This window comes from Suillus subalutaceus (assembly GCF_016647625.1).
Source record: "Suillus subalutaceus strain FC151 chromosome Unknown DFJ58scaffold_207, whole genome shotgun sequence".
Classification (NCBI taxonomy): Eukaryota; Fungi; Basidiomycota; class Agaricomycetes; order Boletales; family Suillaceae; genus Suillus; species Suillus subalutaceus.
Window position 1 is genome coordinate 1 of NW_024540456.1, and position 13582 is coordinate 13582.

Below are 13582 nucleotides of genomic sequence, written 5' to 3' on the forward strand. Positions count from 1 at the left end.
CCAAACTTGTCGGCTCACTATATTGAGCTGACTTCCAGTATCAATTATAGCATTGATGGGTTCTCCATCACAATACATTGTCATCCTGATCAATAAGCCACGGGTCTTGCTCCAAATCGAGTGAGCTTGGGCTTTTTCTATAACAACTGGCTTTGGCTTTATAGCATTGGCTAAAATTCCTGACAACTCACGGGATGATCCAAGAATTTCACCAACTTCTAAAGAGATTGGAGTCCTAAGGACTGACTCCAAAACTTTTTCAGGTTTAGCACGCACTGCTAAATCGGAGATACGACGATGTGTAATCTTTTGATTAGGACTCGTGTTTTCCTTTTCACCAGGGTCTGCTTTCTTTTTGTCTTCCTTAGCCAAACTTGGCTTAGGAAGTGGCACATCTTCCATGATTATGTCATCATTATTTCATCATAATCTGGATTAATACGAGCTTTCTGCTTATCAATATTAGCCCTTTCACTCCTTGTTAGTGGTCCGGGTCTTTCTTTGATAATGGGTTCCTTCTTTGATGCAGGAGCTGGCTTTGATCGCGGGGCAGTCATAGGTTTATTCCCTATCACATTTTCCTTTCCCTTTGATCCAGTCTCCTGATCACGTACATTTTTCTTGGTAGGGGGAAAGACTCCGTCAAAGCGTTCTCGTCTAGCTTTGGCAGCGGTCTTTATGGTTCTTTCTGCTGGATATACGTAATAGTCTTCTTCGTCACTTTCATCGCCATATGCAGGGATCATAAATGCATCATTGTCGCTATCACTTTCTTCATCTTCTTCCTCGTCACTAGAGATATCATCAACTCTAGTCCTCCTGCTCCTTATCACATTGCTAGTCAAAGACTCCCGATTGACCTCATCGGGTCTAATAGCAACAAAGTGTGACATGGGAGCTGCTTCCCTATTAAGTGCTTCAATGACTGTTTCCTCCGGCATACGTCTGACTGCATTCCCATTAGGGTGTTGAATTTGTCTCTTTTCATTCCTCTTGATCCTTCCTTCAGCTTCTAGCTTGGCAAGGTGAGGGCAAATGGGGAGAGTATGTCCTATCTCTCCACATCCAAAACAAATCCTATTCTGAAATGGTGTTCCTTGTGGTTGGTAAAATCTGGAACCAGGTTGGGGTTGAGGTCTCCTTTGACCATATCCTCTTCCACCACCATTACTGGGAGTAGCATTCAATTTAGAACCTTGTAAGTCAGGAGACATTCCTGCACCAGCTCTGGGAGGGGGTGGAGAAATAATCTGCATGACTCTTGGGTCTAACTTAGTAACACGATAATACAAAAGAGCATACTGAGGATCCTCAAGTGACATGATATTGAGCTGCTTGATCAGATCCTCAATCTCATCATGTGGTTCCGTACTTATAGCTTCCTTGTTAGCCTTGGCTTTCTTGGAGGTTTCCATAGGAGTTGTTGTGCCAGAATGTCTGTCCTTATGTCTAGGAGTTTCTTTAGCAACATGTCGCTTCTTCGAAGCTTTCTTAGTAGATTTGCGAGGTTTAATCTCTGCCTCATCATCTGAATCAGATGACTCCTCGCTTGAAGTCAAGGATGATTCAGTAGAGTCAGAGTCCTCAGAGTCCGAAGATGAGAGATCAGTCTCTTCCTCGGAGATAAGCAGATCTGAATCGAAACGGTCCCTGTGAAGTAGCTTCTCTGCAGCTGAGATAACTTTATCCACGCCAAATGCCTTGGATAAATCCTTGTCAGGTTCCTTAGCCATAAGTCTACTTTCAATCTTAGCACGCAAATTCTTATAAATTCCTTTCCAAAAATAACCTGCATACTCATCTGCTGAAATCTTCTTTGCAGTTTGAAGCCAACCTGCAATCCTAATAAATCCTCGTACATACTTCTTCCATGCTGCTAGAGTGGGAATACGTTGTCCCCTCATAGCCTTAACATAGGAGAGTAAATCCTTTCTTTTATAACGCTTTGTGTCCAAATCAGCGTCATAATATTTTAGAATGTCTGCCTTGAGAGCATTCCAATCGGCTTTCTCATATGAGTCCAGGCCTTCAATGAACTCGGTGACATGACGTGAAGTATACTGGGTAATAGTTTCACATCTGTCCTTGTCAGTGGTGACTTGGTTATAGTCACATAACTTTTCATAATGCTTGACAAACTTTTTGACTTCTGTAAAGTCTCCTTTAAACTTCTTGGGAGCTGCCTTACTCCCGGGGATAGGCATAGTAAGAATAGAGTGTGTCATCATAGGCAGTGTTGATGGTGACATAGTTAACTGTGTGGTTAAGATAGATGCTGGGGAAATTGTCGTGGACAATTTGGTTACCTGGTGTGTTGGATTCTGAATGGTTACGTTTGGATAGTACTCTGAATACGAGTAGTTTCAATAAGAAATCAAGAAGAAGCCTCCCTCGCGGTTGGGCTCCAGTGATGTCTTAATAACCGAGGGTCTTATATAAATACGTGTAAGAATGTAATGACACCACAATTACACTGGATAAGACTTCTTGCCAGTCCTCGATTAACACGGTCTACGACTTTTCTTCTTTCGTGGTAGATAACGTGTGAGTTCTTGGGAGGCTCGCTAAACCAATCAGCCAGATTAACTTAGCCGGAGCTTTATTATCTCTGATTGAAACTATGGGATTGTCTAGGATATACCGTCTAGACACTTGAACTGGTTTCCTGAATATACGGTTAACTGTTGAGAAGCTGGTCTCAAATGTGACTACGTGGACCAAAGCTCGTGTTGGTCAATATACAAATACCTGGTGAGAACGCTGGTCTCACAAATAACAACAATGACAAATAAAAAAAACAATGACAAATAACAACAATGACCAAAGCTCGTGTTGGTCAGTATACAAATACCTGGTGAGAACGCTGGTCTCACAAATAACAACGTTGACCAAAGCTCGTGTTGGTCAGTAAACACTACGTGGTGAGAACACTGGTCTCACAAAACTGGGTTTCTATCGCGAGAAACTTACGTAATCTCAAGGGAAACACTTTCCCTGCACTTGCCTGGACAGTTCTTACAAAGGAAATGGGCTTTGTAAGCAGCAATTTGTTCAGACTGAAGCTTCTTAGGTGAGAGTTCAATTTGCTCAAGTGGGAGTTCTTGAATGCAACAAGTGGGAGATCTATTTTTTGGGGGAGAATGGGCTCTCCTTATATACATTTTGTGTGGGAATATTATGTAAGTAAAAAGGTGATGTAATGACTTCAGAATGTGAGAAGAATATTCCAAAAACTGGAGCAGAATGTTCTAGCAGGTGCAAAAGAACATTCCAGAATATTCATGGTGGGATAATGACATCATTCTGAGTCACTATGAGTCACTATGAGTCATTATGAGTCATTGGAATGTTCTAGCAAATTCCATGGAACATGACATCATTATGACATCACTATGATATCATATCTTTCAACCAAAATACCTGCAGGAGTGTAGGTGAAGTCCTATGACATCATTATGACATCATACCCTGTAGGTACAATTTTATGAAGCATCTGATTAGTCAGAGCATCCTAATAGAAAAGCAAAGTAAAGAAACACTAGAGAAAACAACTCAGAAATAATGGAACAAATAATAGTACACAATACGCGGGCTTTTTAGATAGGTTTTTGTTAGGCTTTGAACTTTTCTCTATGGGTTTCTCTAGCCAAAGTGAATAAGCCAAATGAAAGGCAATACCTTAACCTTCATTTTTGCTTCTCATATCAACTAGGTCATTATGTGATTCCCATCTCACATATGACTTTTCTTCAAAACATGGTGGATTCATGAATCACTGAGGGAAAACTGAAACTATTGGACCAAGGTTTGATACCAAGGTATGTGTTGACTAGTCTGAGGACTAAGCTAACAGACTTTGTCTTTTAGGGGGATACCTAGTAGTCATGTCCATGCATGATTCCCAAATCATGCAGGACACCGGTGTACAGGAATACCAAAAGGAGATGAACGATAGTTAGAGTTATATGAACAGGACATGAAATAAGAATCAGATTGGATCTGTGGACCGGACGACGGATATGTCCATCGGATCTGGATCGGATCTGTACCCAGGTATATGGTATATGACATTCTTGGTGAAAGGTCCATATCGTTTTGGGGCAAGTTTTCGTGAAGGCAATTGCGTGATGAGGTTCTTTCCTGATAACCAAACCTTATCTCCAACTTTCCATGGTTGATACTTCTTTCCATACAATCGTGCGGCCATTCGTTGCATTGCAAGATTATGACAAGAGATAGCTTCTTCATGTATCTTCTGAAGAAGGCGGAGCCGTTCTTCTGCAGCTGGGACGGTGGATTTGGGGAGTACATGAGGGAGAGCCCGTGGCTCATATCCCATCATTAGGAAGCATGGGGATGTGTTGCGAGAGTCGTGTCTTCGGTGGTTGTGGACAAATTTGGACATAGGAAGATGTTCAACCCATTCTTCTCGGTTATTGCGGCAATAGATGCAGAGGTAGGTTTCTAGTTCTTGATTTAGATGTTCAGTCTGGCCGTCCGTCTGTGGATGATAAGTGGTGGAGGCAGTGATGTCGTATTTCAAAAGTTTAGCAAGGGCTTTAGAGAATTTGGATACAAACTGCGGTCCTCGATCTGAGATTACTTTCTCATGGAGTCTGAAGCGGCGGTAGACATATTTGAAAAACTTCTTTGCTACACCTTCTGAGGTGATGGTTTTCGTACAAGGAATGAGAATTACCCCCTTTGTAAGACCATGGTCTACCACGACCATGATAGAATCAAAACCATTGCATGGCGGTAAGTCCATAATGAGGTCGATGGAGACTTGGGCAAAGGGAGTAGAGACCGAAGAAGGGATTGGAACAAGCGGAGGGGTGGTAGGATGGGTATCAGATTTCATTTGCTGACAAAGGGCGCAACCCTCGACGTATTTCTGGATATAAGTTCCCATTGAGGGCCACCAAAAGTCACATTTAACCAGTTCTTCTGTTTTGAAACGGCCAGAATGTCCTGCCATGGCATGATCATGGGTACATTCTAAAATAGAGTGTCGTCCGGCTGGTCAGATGTAGGCACGATCTTTATAAAATAAGACATCATCCTTAATCGTCCAATCAGAGAGAGCTGATTTCATGGGAGGAAGACAAAGGCCATTCAATGCATCAGAGGTGGCTTGGAAGATAGGGTCGGTGTCATCAGGGTCAGGGTTCGCAAGAGTGGTCATGAGTTCTTGGTCGAGAAGTCGAACGAACATGGAATCGGGAAGGAGTGTCATATCTTCATTATCGACGGTGTCTGGCACATGATCAGGTCGGTGAGATAAGGCATCTGGTGTGGCGAGTTTGGTTCCTGGTACATGATGGTGTTCGATATCGTAGCATGAAAGAAGAAGTTGCCATCTAGCTTGATGACAGGTTAACTTCTGTGCGGTACGAAAATAGAGGAGGTTCTTATGATCGGTGAATACCATTACCGGGTGTGCATTTCCTTCTAGGTAATGGCGCCATTCTTGGAGTGCGCGGATAATGGCAAGGGGTTCCCGATCAAAGATCTGGTAGTTGCGTTCTGCAGGGTTCAAGGATTGGGAGAGATATCTGCATGGGTGATATACGCCGTTTTCATCAGTTTGCAGTAGAACAGCGCCAGTTGCAACAAGGGAAGCGTCGGTGGCGATTGCAAATTGTCATGACGGATCAGGGTTACAGAGGACTGGTTGCTTCAGAAAACACTCTTTAAGTGTCGTAAACACATCTTGACAGGTTGTGGACCAAAGGAACACGTTATCTTTCTTTGTAAGATCGATAAGGGGTCGTGTGATATCTGAGTAATGGGGAATGAAGTTTTGATAGAAATTACAGAAGCCAAGGAATGATCTGGTTTCTTTGATGGTAGATGGGGTTGGCCAATCATGGATTCCATCGGTTTTGGCAACATCCATAGTGACGCACCCTGGGCGAATGATCATGCCGAGATATTCGACCTCTTGTGCGTCAAAGGTACATTTCTCCGGTTTCAAGAAAAGCTTTTCTTTGCGGATTCTGATCAAGATACGATGGGTATGATCATGGTGTTCATCAAGGTTGTTCGAGAAGATGAGGATGTCGTCCATATAGATTACCAACCATCCTTCATTGATTTCTTGTTGAAACATGCGATTCATATAGGCTTGGAACGTAGCTGGAGAATTGCAAAGTCCAAAGAACATGACATTTGGTTCGTAGAGTCCGAATTCTGTGGTGAATGCAGCTTTCCATCGGTCATCAGCTTGAATATGGATATTGTTGTAACCAGAGCGAACATCCATCTTGGTGAAATACTTTGCTCCATGTAGCCATGCGACAAGGGATAAGGGAAGTGGTAGTGGATAAGCATTCTTGATCGTCCAATCATTGATGTATCGATAATCTTGACAGGGTCGAAGGTCTCCGCTCTTCTTTCCTACAAAGAAGAAACCGCTGGCTTGTGGCGATTTGGATTCCGAGATAAAACCTTTCTTTATGTTTTCATCAATAAATGCTTTGACGGCGGTTCGCTCAGCAATGGAGAGGGGATAAATTTTCGACGTCTTGGGAATGAATCCAGGTTTTGTTTCAATATGGTGGTCAATACCGGGTCGTTCAGGGGGTAGTTGGTTAAGACCGTCTTTAGCGAAGATGTCGGCGAAGTCGTGTAGATAGGAAGGTACAAGTTCTTCGAAAGTTTTCTTCTTTTGTTCTAAGCCCGCAGCTAGAGTGAATTGCTGGGCTTTGTTACTGACTTTCGCGTATTCTGTAGGCCGTGGCAGGGGTTTAACCGTGGGTTTCTGTTCTGAGTAACTAGTTCCATCGGGGGTCAAGGGTATATCCATATTGGTGTTCGTGATTACCCGGAGTTCCGATGCATCGGAGGAATATTCTACCAAGAATTTGTCATCATCTAGATCGTACATGGAGACTTCTCGCACTGGTGCGGCAAAGTGCTCTTGCGTCCAGATGTCTTCCTTAGTATCAAAGGTTTCGTCATCATCATCAGGGATGGGGAGTAGATCGGGGATGGGAAGGACGGGTGGTGCTTCTTCGTCAATGATTTCTTCGACAGTCGCTTTTGGATAAACGATGGGGGTTTCAATAACTGGTTCCGCTTTCTTAAGCTTAGATTGCTTCCAGGTTCGATTGATAGGTTCTTGTCGAAATAGAGGTGAAAGACCGTTCTTCTTTCTCTCTTTGTCGACTTCTTCTTCTACTTGGTCACTTTTCTCAGTGCGTGAGAGGATCAGTGTTTCTGCTGCCCAATCAATGATGGGGTTCATAGCGCGTAGCCAGGGAATTCCAAGAAGGATTTGGTCTCTTCTCCCGAGGCGTGTGACGTTAAATTTTCTGATCATGGATCATCCATCTATCTTGACGGTAAGAACACAATATCTGCATATAGCTCCGCTTTTGGAATAGCTTCCGTTGGTGGTAGTAACTTTGAAGGGTTTACTAAGGAGGTGGGTTTGAATTCAGTGTTGTTTGATGAAGTCTTTGGAAATAAAGGTTCCGGCTGCTCCGGAGTCAATGACTGCGGTTGTTTCAACAGTTTTCAGACGAGTTTTCGAGATGAGGGAAATTGGAATGCAAAGTTCCTTACGTTCTCCAACTTTTCGTACAAGCCTTATAGGTACATCGGAAGATACTGACGTTGATCCAGTCTCCCATATCAAAAATCCTCGTTAAGACGACAGACTTCTGCTTCTTCTTCTTCTTCTTCTTCTTCTTCTTCTTCATCATCATCATCATCGCTTCTACTTCTTTGTGACGTACTGGGGTCTTTCCTTTCTTTTTGTCAGGGCACTTGCGGGCGATGTGCCCGACCTGCCCACATGTGAAACACTTTCCTTTCCTGAAGTATTTGTTGCGTTCTTCTTCATTTAGGCAATCTACCTCCATAGTGTTTGGATCATGGTTCTGATTGAAGGATGGTTTCAGTATGTAGCGCTGTCTGGATGGTCTAGTGATGTTACAGCGGTTGTTGTGTATGGCTGCGCCTCATTGCCAGTTACTGTCTAGCTGGATGGCTGCGGTTACGTATTTGTCGAAAGAATCAGGGATGGTTTCCATCTGGCATATGGAGTTTACGAGTCCCCCTTTCAATCTGTCATTGAAGAACGTAATCAAGACTTGGGATTCCTTGATGCTGGCTAGCGATGCTAGTGTTTTAAATTAAGCGATATAGGTCGTCAAGTTGTTTCCTTGTTTCAAGGTTCTTAACTTGTTTATGGCAACTACCTTAGCATCAGCTGGACCAAATGCTTCTTTGAAGTTCTTCTCGAAGTCGGCGAAGGTTCCATACTTTGGGGTAGGATCGGAGTTGGCTTCTGCATAAAACATTGTAGCCCATCCTCCTGCGCTGCCTTCAGTCATATAAGCGAGCACGGTAACAACTTTCTTTTCATCAGAGTTGTAGATTGAAGTGTTAATGGTGAAGTATACTTTCACCAAATATGACCATCTGAGAGCCTGGTCAGGGCTTCCGTTGTAGTGCGTAGGTGCACCTGCTTTCAGTTCGGAAGAGGTAGTGGTCAACATCCTAAAGCTAGGGTTGGCTGTTAGGTTTCAGGGTGGTCGTTCTACTGGGAATTCGTCGGATGAAGTCAAGGATTGGTTATCTGGTTCTGTGGTTACAGGGGACAGTGTGCGTCTCTCTCTGTTATCGTCTATATTTGGACCGGCAGCCTCGTGATACTCTTCTGGGGAATTGGGTTCGTTAGGATCGCGTTCCCACCAATACTTTCTGACCCAAGTGGTCGTCTTTGCTAATCAGCAATCTGGGCCTCTCGTGGTGGAGAGGTTCGAAGGGTACTTTAATCTTTTGTTACGAACTAGGATAGTTCCGACAATAGCTACTCAATAAGAGTATTTGGCTAAGGTCAAGTCAAGGCTCTTGCATATGCAAGAGTTCGTAAGACAAGGCAAGGAGAGTGTCCTTGACTTGAATCAGATTCAGACGGCTTAAGATTGGAGGTCTCAAGTGAAGGAAGTTCCAGGTAAAACCTAGTAAGATTAAAGTGAAGAAATACAATGTACAGAACGGGTTTATATAGTGAACGGTAACGGCTTTAGGGCAGGTATCGGTGAGTCAGAATGAGTCATCTAGCGACGGCTTTGATAGTGATCGTGATGTAATACAATGAGTCAGAGATAAGACGATAAGAGATAAGTCTAGCGACAGCTTGATAGCGATCGTGACATAATACAATGTGAAGAGGAGAAAATGAATAGGGGCGTACTCAGACTGTAACACAGTGTAAAATGTATCAGCGCCTATATGAAGATGCTAGGGCTGCATTCAAAACTGTCAAGGCATATATTTGATTCAAAGTGCATTGCGATAGTTATGTTCTAGCATACTACAGTGTCATGCCAGAGTTGTACAATCCTTAGTAAATTACATCCTTTGCATTTATGTTGTTCATTCATGCCGCCCACTGAGATCTGCAATGTCAGCGATGATGGCAGCTCATATTCCCACTGAAATATATCATGTGCCAGGTGTCACACTGGCCTCTGATGTCTGATGTGTTCCTCCCATATTATAACTCATGAGTTGCCCATTATGGCTATTGGCATGTAGCAATATAAGTACACAAATGTAATCTAAGGCATAACCGGCACCATTCAATTTCCCTCCTGTTTCAAATATTTGATGAGGTGTTCTGTGGCACCGATTGCGGTACGCACATCTTGACCCAATGCAGTTTCCATTCTCAAAAGTGATGCGGCAACAAGCCTTGCCTTCACCACCTTATTCTCTAACAATGTGATTATGTGGTGCCTTCCTGCACCACTTCAGCCTGGATGGTGGCTAATTGGTGAGCCATCGGCGTTGACCCTTGGCTCATAGCAAGTATACCGACGAAAATTGGAGATTTTTCAATAATGGTGGGCTGATGCTCAAGCCTTTGCAATAGGAGACCCACGGCTGGAGAAAGACCTTGTCGCCGAGTCATAAGTCTCAACACAGTTTAATATTATATGACCATACCTCTCCCTCCCACATGAGGTACCTTGTAATAATGAACCGCTGTAGAGACTCGATCCTGAGTAGCCTCACAATGGCATATATTGCACTGTAGGTCGAGTCTACAATACTATGCATGCAACGCGACACTAGCGCGATAAACGCGACGTTCGCGCGACGCGCGCGACTTAGGCGACACTTCCGCGACATAGGCAACACTTGCGTGCGCTTTAGGCGAATTTTCCCGCGCCTAAGCGCTATAGGGCGCCTGACTTCCCACTGTGTTTTCCCATGTCCAACCAAGTTCCCAGGTATGCATTTCTCCATTTATCATTTATTTCAACATCGTACCATGTTTATTTTCACTTGGTACACATTTTTCATTACACATTTTTTACTTTACACAACACACATTACCACGGACCACCATCATCATAGACAGTCACCATCTCTGAGTTTTTATTATGTTTTGAATAAATCATCGCAAGCCCTAGTAGCAGTTAGCTCTAGTGGCCATATCCGCATCAGTTGTCTTATCAGCATCTCAGTGCACGTCTTAACATCTCACTATCGCTCACATACCGCTTTCTCCCAGTTCCGCTTTTCGACGCGCAACTTTCCCGCGCTTCGCACGCCTATAGCGCCTTTGTTCCCGCGCTTTCGCCTTATCACGCGCTTTGCGCATTCCCCCTAGAGTTGACCAGTGGATATTTGCTTTCTCCGCTTCCCCTAAGGGACGAACATATCGCACTCATATTTTCCTCCCTTCAACAATTATATCAGCTGCACCCTCAGCTGAGTTGAAGATCCTTCAACTGGAGCCCACCGCGAGGGGATCAGTTAGCATATCCACACACTGTCAACTCTATTCTACTCTACTCCATAATCCGCATATCCACTTCCCGCAATTTCGCCTCATTCGCATTTTCGCATTTCCGCCTATTCCGCCTTCTCGCATATCCGCTTATTCCGCCTTTCGCTATTCCGCCTAGTCCGCTTTTCCGCCTAAATCACGAAATTCGCGATTTACGCCTCTCCGCTTTCACACTATGAACACACCAGTAGATTCCTTTGGCATGCCTTTGCGCACCTCCAGCGCTGCTCCACGTTTTGGAGGTGACTACACTCAGCTGGTCAACTTCCTGGAGTCAGTAGAACGACTCGCGCAACCACTTGGGCTGTCAGATAAGGACATCATCAAGTATGCCTTGAAGTATACCGCGCCTAACGAGCAAGAGCTATTTCAGTACTATGAAGGTAACAACTATGAAGAGTTTGCTAATTCCGCCTTGTTTATGTACCCAGAATGCGGTACTCAGCGCTGCTACACGCGCCCTAGCGCGATTTCCGCTATTCCGCTTCCGCCCCTTGAAGCGCCCCATGAAGCGCCACTTGTAGGCGCGTCTCAGCAACCAGAACACGCCTTAGAACAACCAGTAGCTGCAGCTATAGCGCCAGTACACGAAACACACGAAACACTTCCCCTTCCGCCTACTCCAACATCGCCTATTGTTGAAATCGCCATTGCACCAGCCTACATCGAGGCGCCTATAATAGGCGAGCCTACAGAGCCCCAAAGCGACCCAGAAGATCAGTTGGACGAAGTTGATTTACCCCAGCAAGAAGTACATGCGCCTACCGCTATTGTGAACGCGCCAAACGCGCTACAAGACAAAATTGCGTCACCCATGGTCAGCAATGACCTCAAACATGCATCGCATTTTAGCGCGCCCATTCAGGAGTATTCTGCAGTGTCAGAGCTCCAAAACACGCCTTACATTGACCAGAGTTTGTCTCTGCTAAATCCACTTGTTACTGATGATACCGCGCATATCGCGTGTTCCACTTACAGTGACTATCACGCGCCAGTCAAGCATCCATGCATCGCATCACCCAACCACCATATAGATCATGTCTCAGGCGACCCTGACGCGCCTCCTGTGCACCCTATGGCGCCTGAGGTCGTGCATGTCACGCACTTTGAGGCATTGTATATTCAACCCTCGCATATTTCGCCTTTTTCGCTTATTTCGCGTTTTTCACTCTCATTGAGTTTTTCATCAGTTGCTAATGCTTCGCCTTTGCCTTCATTTAAGCTTACCATTATTCCCTCACTTAGGCGCCACAGTCGCGCGCCTCACGCCTTAATTCTCGCGCCTAAGGCGCCCATCATTACACCAAAGTTCTCCCTCCATCGCATTTTTACCACCTTATCACTTTTAAATCGCATTCCTCACATTCACCATGAACTATATTTCAATCAGCCATTCAGGCGCGACTTAGGCGCGCGCCTGACACATAAACATCCGCCTACATCACTTCATATCACCATTAACCTTGCATCACTTGTCCTTACTCGCATTTTTCGCATTTTCACCAATCGCGTCCATATCACCCTTTCATTTTATATCAAACACCATTCATTCATGATCAGGTGCCTATGTCGCCTTGATACATTGTCCATACTCATTATTCGCGCCTTATTCGCGCCTAATTTCGCTTCACATACATCCCTCACTAACGCGTTTTCAGAATATCATCCTATCCTCGTGCAAACAGAGGATATAATCATTTTCGCGCCTAAATGCGCTAATGCGCCAGCGTCGCCTATCGCCTATCATGCTGTAGTGCATCTCTACCACTGTCGCCTCGCCTCGCCTTGGTGCGCACCTAATAGGCGCCACCAAGTGCAAGAATTCATTCCTCCAGCTACTAGTCCGCCGCTATCGCGAGTTTGCAGAAGAATCAGTTCATACCCGGTTGAAGAAGTTGTTGCAGAGTCTTGAAGATGAAGATCACATCATTCCCTGTCGCCTCACGCGCCTTTGCCTCGCGCCTCATCCGCTTCAACCGCTTCAACAATCATTTTCGCTAAAATCACCATATACCGCGCTTTTCATAGGATATAGTTTGTTTTACCCTGGTTTTCGTCCAGCGCACTTTTCATTTTTCATTTCTCTCATCATAACATCGCCCAAAACACTAATAAAACACTGACATATATATATTCATAGATCCACTTAAAAGAAAACAACAAAAAACAACAAAACCACCATAGACTCGTGCCCACCTCACTCAGTAGGATATCATTTTCGCTTCTAACGCATGCCACGGCACCATGCACATTTGACCTTAGAATACTCCCCTATAGCGCCTCATTCGCGCGCTTATCGCCTTATTCCCGCGCCTCAAGCGCCTCGCGCGCGCGCTTTTCGCGCTTAGCGCATAGGAGGGTATAGATGTCAATAGTTGCACGAAGAAGACAAGACGGACAGGACATCCGCAAAGTTTATCATTTCATTTTCGCTTTTTTTTTGCTTATAGTTATACTCATGTCATTCATTCCCTTAGCACCTGTTTCATAGCGCGCCTAGTGGGACTTGGTTTGGACATGGGTTGGACCGCTTCCTCAACATGCAGTTTCGCCTTCTACGCCTTGGAGATCATTGGACATTCACCCCTTCACATTCCCTGCATAACACGACACCTACGCGACATCGCGACATACGCGCTATTACGCACATCCGCGCATCTCAGGCGCCTCAAGCGCGAATGTTCCCGCGCCTAAAGCGCCATAGTCACGCCCCACTCGCATCACCCACCATCCATTGTCATGAGTACTAGTTCGCATAATTACATCCTC

General features: G+C 44.7%; 1 protein-coding gene across 1 annotated transcript; it reads left to right on the forward strand.

Moving 5' to 3' along the window:
* Positions 1–10988: 10988 nt before the first annotated feature.
* On the forward strand, positions 10989–12725 carry DFJ58DRAFT_735275 (uncharacterized protein; the record flags this gene model as incomplete). The annotated part of the gene is made up of 1 exon (XM_041386610.1): positions 10989–12725. One exon carries the CDS (start codon positions 10989–10991, stop codon positions 12723–12725), a length of 1737 nt encoding a protein of 578 aa, XP_041236710.1.
* Between the last annotated feature and the right edge of the window lie 857 nt (positions 12726–13582).